Source organism: Gorilla gorilla, chromosome 1, assembly GCF_029281585.2.
Source record: "Gorilla gorilla gorilla isolate KB3781 chromosome 1, NHGRI_mGorGor1-v2.1_pri, whole genome shotgun sequence".
In the NCBI taxonomy this organism is placed as follows: domain Eukaryota; kingdom Metazoa; phylum Chordata; class Mammalia; order Primates; family Hominidae; genus Gorilla; species Gorilla gorilla.
Window position 1 is genome coordinate 212,297,983 of NC_073224.2, and position 6,000 is coordinate 212,303,982.

General features: G+C 45.6%; 1 protein-coding gene across 1 annotated transcript; it reads right to left on the minus strand.

Moving 5' to 3' along the window:
* Positions 1 to 5,119: 5,119 nt before the first annotated feature.
* LOC101140422 (translation machinery-associated protein 7-like) lies at positions 5,120 to 5,510 on the minus strand. The gene has a single exon (XM_055389349.2). The coding sequence runs from the start codon at positions 5,474 to 5,476 to the stop codon at positions 5,264 to 5,266; it is 213 nt and encodes a 70-aa protein (XP_055245324.1). The 5' UTR covers positions 5,477 to 5,510; the 3' UTR covers positions 5,120 to 5,263.
* Positions 5,511 to 6,000: the final 490 nt, after the last annotated feature.

A 6,000-nucleotide genomic window follows, 5' to 3' on the forward strand; every position in this document is an offset into this window, starting at 1 on the left:
AAAATTAAAACAACTTGGGGCTTGACGGGGTGGCTCACGCCTGTAATCCCAGCACTTTCAGAGGCCAAGGCGAGTGGATCACTTGCGGTCAGGAGTTCAAGACCAGACTGGCGAACATGGTGAAATCCCATCTCTACTAAAAATACAGAAATTAAGAGCCGGGCATGGTGGCTCACGCCTGTAATCCCAGCACTTTGGGAGGCCGAGGCAGGCAGATCACCTGAGGTCAGGAGTTCGAGACCAGCCTGGCCAATGTGGTGAAACCCTGTCTCTACTAAAAATACAAAAATTACCTGGGTGTGGTGGTGCATGCCTGTAGTCCCAGCTACTTGGTAGACGGAGGCAGAGAACTGCTTGAACCCGGGAGTTGGAGGTTGCAGTGACCCAAGATCGTGCCACTGCACTCCAGCCTGGGCAACAGAATGAGACTCCATCTTAAAAAAAAAAAAAATACAAAAATTAGCCAAATTAGCCTGGCCTGGTGGCAGGCGCCTGTAGTCCCAGCTACTCAGGAGGTTGAGGCAGGAGAATCACTTGAAGCCAGGAGGCAGAGGTTGCAGTGAGCCGAGATCATGCCACTGCACTCCAGCCTCCTAGACAATGAAATGAGATTCCATCTCAAAAAAATAAAATAAAATAAGAATAAATAAATAATTAAGTCTGGGCATGCTGGCTCATGCCTGTAATCCCTGCACTTTGGGAGGCCAAGGCGAGTGGATCACTTGAGGTCAGGAGTTCGAGACAAGCCTGGCCAACATGGTGAAACCCCTTCTCTACTAAAAATATAAAAATTAGCCAGACGTGATGGTGGGTGCCTATAATCCTAGCTACTTGGGAGGCTGAGGCAGGAGGATTGCTTGAACCCAGGAGGCAGAGGTTGCAGTGAGCCGAGATCAAACCACTGCACTCCAGCCTGGGCGACAGAGCGAGACTCGGTCTCAAAACAAAACAAAACAAAAAATAATAATTAAAACCACTTGGTTTGGTTCAGGAAGAGACAAACAGACCAATGGACTAGAATAGAAAGTCCAGAAATAGACCTAATTGCACGTGAGAATTTAGTATTTGATAAAGGTGTCCTCTCAAAGTGGAAAATAGACTCTTTAATAAATGGTGTTGGGACACCTAGGTGGCCAACTAAGAAAAAAAAAATTAGATCCGTGCCTCACACTGAGCACCAGGATGAGCTCCCAAAGGATAAAATATTTAAATGTTTGAAAAATCAAAATAAAACCGTAAAGGCACTAGAGGAAAACATGGGAGAATGTATAATCTCATAGTGGAGAAAGTTTAACCATGACTCAAAAATCAAAAAGCTGTAAAAAGAAAAGATTGATAAAGTCAACTATATAAAAATCAAAAACTTCTGTATGGAACAACACTATAAATCAACGCATAAGACAAATGACAATCCGGGGGAAATATTTACAACTCTAATCACAGACAAGGGAACATCTCGTTTATTTAGAAAGAATTCCAGGAAATTGATTAATCTTATAGAAATAGAGGCCTAGGCCGGGTGCGCTGGCTCACGCTTGTAATCCCAGCACTTTGGGAGGCCAAGGTGGGCAGATCACCTGAGGTCGGGAGTTCAAGACCAGCCTGACCAACATGGAGAAACCCCGTCTCTACAAAAAAACACAAAAAAATTAGCTGGGCATGGTGGCGCCTGCCTGTAATCCCAGTTACTCAGGAGGCTGAGGCAGGAGAATCGCTTGAACCTGGGAGGCGGAGGTTGCAGTGAGCCGAGATCACACCATTGCACTCCAGCCTGGGCAACAAGAGCGAAACTCCATCTCAAAAAAAAGAAAAAAGGAAAAAAGAAAGAAATAGAGGCCTAGCATATGAACTGACGGTTCCCAGAAAAGTAAATATAAGTGATTCTTAAACACATAAAAAGAAGCTCAAACTCAAAAGAAATGCAAACCAGAAAAACTAGACTAGGATATTGCTACAGTTTGAACGTTACGCCGCGAAAAGCAGGTGCTGGGAACTTAACCCCAGTACAACAGTGTTGGGAGGTTGGGCCTAAGGAGAGGTGTTTAGGTCATGAGGGTTTCACCCTCATGAATGGATTGGTGATGCTGTTACAGCAGGAGTGGGATTATTATTCTGGGAACAGATTCATTATAAAAGGGCAAGTTCAGTTCCCTTTTCTTCTCTCTCACCCTCTCTTTGCTCTTCCACCATGGGATGACACAGCAAGAGGGCCCACGCCAGATGTGGGCCCCATGATCCTGGAATTCCCAGCCTCCAAAACTGTGAGCCAATACACTTCTGTTTATGATTAATTATCCATTCTGTGGGTTATTATTATAGCAGCACAAAATGGACTAAGATACCATGTCTTAGCAGTCTGGCCAAAAAACCCCCAAAAGCTGAATAACATATTCTGTGAGCATTTCTATGAGGAAATAGTACTACTCTCACACATATTCTCACACATGACTCTCACATGTGTGAATATAAATTGGTAAAAGGGCATTTTGGCAAAATCTATCAAAATGCATTCAGATAACCTATTTCTGGGAATTCATCTTCGGATAGACTTGCATGAGTAATAAATGATGTATGTAAAAAGTTATTCTCTGCAGCACTGTTTCCAATAGCCAAAGACTGGAAACAACCCAACTGTCAATTAGTAAGGGGCTAGACTAGGTAGAGCACAGTCCATCCACAAAATGGAATACTATATGGCTACGAAAAAGAATCAGGGAGATCTGTGTGTTCTAGCAGGGAAAGTTTTATAAAGGATACTAAGGGCCGGGTGCAGTGGTTCATGCCTGTAATCCTAGCACTTTGGGAGGCTGAGGCAGGCGGATCACCTGAGGTCGGGAGTTTGAGACCAGCGTGACCAACAGGGAGAAACCCCATCTCTACTAAAAATACAAATTTAGCCAGGTGTAGTGGCGCATGCCTGTAATCCCAGCTACTCAGGAGGCTGAGGCAGAAGAATCGCTTGAACCCAGGAGGTGGAGGTTGCGGTGAGCCGAGGTTGCACCATTGCACTCCAGCCTGGGCAACAAGAGTGAAACTCCATCTCGAAATGAAATAAAATAAAATAAAGGATACTAAGTTTGGCCATGCGCGGTGGCTCACACCTGAAATCCCAGCACTTTGGGAGGCTGAGGTGGGTGGATCACTTGAGGCCAGGTGTTCAAGACCAGCCTGTCCAAAATGGTGAAACCCTTCTCTACTAAAAATACAAAAATTAGCCAGGTGTGGTGGTGTGCACGTCTGTAGTCCCAGCTACTTGGGAGAATTGCTTGAACATGGGAGGCAGAGTTTGCAGTGAGCTGAGATCGTGCCACTGCACTCCAGCCTGGTGACAGAGCGAGACTACGTCTCAAAAATAAATAAATAAATAACTAAACAAACAAACAAATAATAAATAAATAAATAAACCGTATTACTCTCCTGCTCAGAAACCTTCCAGTGGTTTCCCATCACATTGATAATAAAACCAAATATCCTTCCTGTAGCGGACAAGGCCCACCAGCGTGAGCACATCCTTCCTGAACAGCTCTCAGTTCATCTCCCCTCGCTCACTGTCTTCCAGCCACACCGGCCCCCAGGGCAGACTCTCGCCTTGGGACCTTTGCACTCACGGTTCCCTCACTTTATTCAGGTCACTGCTAAATGTCACCTCTGCAAAGAGGCCTTCTTTCACCTAAAAAATACAAAAATAAAAAAAAAATTCTTTTACGCAGCCCTGACCCCTGATTGCCAAGACGTTCTAGCCCCTTCCTTTCTTTGCTTCTCTTCAAAGCGAGTCTCACCAGTGATGTCACACATCTGTTGATTGTCTCCTCCACTTCTAAGTTCCAAGAGGGGAGGGGACTGGAGCTGCCTTGTTCACAGCTCTCTCCTCAGGCCCTAGCACAGGGCCTGGCACATTCAGTAAATATTTGTTGAATGAATGGATGAAATTTGACACCAGATGTAAAGTGCTTAGCATGGTCCTGGCTCACAGCAGGGGTTTGATAAATGTGACTTCCTTCTCCTTCCCTGGGACACCTTCACACTCCTCTCACCCCTGCCCCTCCAGGAATACCTCCCATGTGACCACATGGGCTCCTTGTCTCAGGGTGCCCTCCCTCTCTTCTTTCCACGTGGCCTTTTCATTTGGCTGTTGACGGGGGGATATGACATGACTTCTCCATTACACAATGGTTCCCCTGTGCAGGAACTATGGGAACCGTGGTTCCTACTCACTCAGCCTCCCTCCTTTTCCAAGGCTCACCCTATGAAGCTGCCTACAGGGCCCACACGTATCATTTCCTGACTCTGATAAGGAATTCCCCCTCTGGTTTGTTCTGTTTCTCTGTCAGTTCCTTCTGCAGTCTAACCGAAATCATTCTTGCTGCAATAAAGAATGAGTTTCCTTTATTTCCATAGGGCTTCTGAGAAGGCAGCTGGGCTAATTTTTTCCTGTAATATTTTGGTAGTTGTTAAGGGTTTGGAGGTGAACCCTCCCCACGGAGTCTGCAGTCTCAATTCTCAGGCAGAGCAACTCTTGTCAGCTGCTTGGCAGGAAAGGTTTCTCTTTATTCATCTTAGAGGATTTCAGCACACCCTGCAGGGCAGCCAGCTCCCCAGGACTGTGGCCCATCAGGTGGTTGGGAGCCAGGGACAAGATGGTGGACATGGTTGTGGGCACGACTGAACCCAGATGAGAGGTGAGGTTGGCACCTTAACCTTGACCACCTCACTCCCACCTCTCCCTTCTCAATTTATCCATCCATTTAGTCAGTCAGCTCAGAATAAGAATCAGAAGCACCAACTATGTGCTAGGCACCCAGCTCTTATCTTCTCTAAGTCTTGCTTTCTCTGTCTATAAAATGAGATAATAGTACTTACATGGTCATTGTGAAGATTAAATGAGCTCGTGTATATAAAACCCTTAGCATATCCTTGGCTCATTAAAAATATTCAATAAACATGTTATTTTTTTTTTCAAAGGAGTTGATTTAATTTCAGGTGATACAAAGTTTAGGGTAGAACAAGGACCAAAGAGCAGACTCTGGCAAGATTCTGAGCTGGTTTTACTTTTAAATTCACAGTTATGGTAGCAATGACTTAGTGAAAACAACTAAAGAGATGATGAGCCACTGTAAGATTTTTTTTTTTTTTTTACAAAAGTTTATTCTTAAATGTACAACAGCTCCAAGATAACACTTTATTCCAGCTATACGTGGCAAAAGATGTTATGGCAGGTAATAGAGAGGTTTAAATACGGATGAAATAAAGGGTCACCATCTCCTCAGGCACAAGGAACAGCTTGCTTTTTGCCAGATTTCTTAATTCCACCTGTGGCCAAGGGCCCCTTCCCCGCGGCCTTCGCTTTTAGCTCCTCGAGTTTCTTCTGCTCCTCTTTTTGTTTCTGCTTGAAAGACTTGTCTTCCTCGTCCACCTCCTTGGCCTGCTTCTTGGGCTGTTTCAGTGGCTTCTTCTTGCCACCTTCGTGGCCGGACATGGCGCCTGCCGCCCCTTCCCCAGACCCTGCCACCAGAAACCTAAACATGTTATTTTTCAATTCAACCAGCAAATACTGAGAGATGCCATCTCTGGGCCAGGCCCTCAAGGGTCCAGTGGGAAAGGCAGATCTGGAAACATATATTTATGAATAAAGTGCAGGCCAAGCTCACACCTGTAATCCTAATACATTGAGAGGCCAAGGTGGGAGGATTGCTTGAAGCCAGGAGTTCAAGGCCAGCCTGGGCAGCACAGCAAGACCCTGTCTGTACAAAAAAATTAAAAATTAGCCGCATATGGTGGTGCACACCTGTAGTCCTAGCTACTCAGGAGACTGAGGCAGGAAGATCATTTAACTCAGAGGTTTGAGGCTGCAGTGAGCTAGGATCATGTCATTACGCTCCAGCTTGGGCGACAGAGTAAGACCTTGTCTCTTAAAAAAAAAAGTCCAAACAACAGAGTATTTGGGGGACAAGGTGGGGCTGGGAGCCCACCTGCCTGCTGCTTGGCTGGGTGACCTTAGGG

Bases quoted from the DNA above. Each gene is read 5' to 3' on its own strand.
- LOC101140422 (XM_055389349.2), bottom strand. From the start codon at position 5,476: ATGTCCGGCCACGAAGGTGGCAAGAAGAAGCCACTGAAACAGCCCAAG.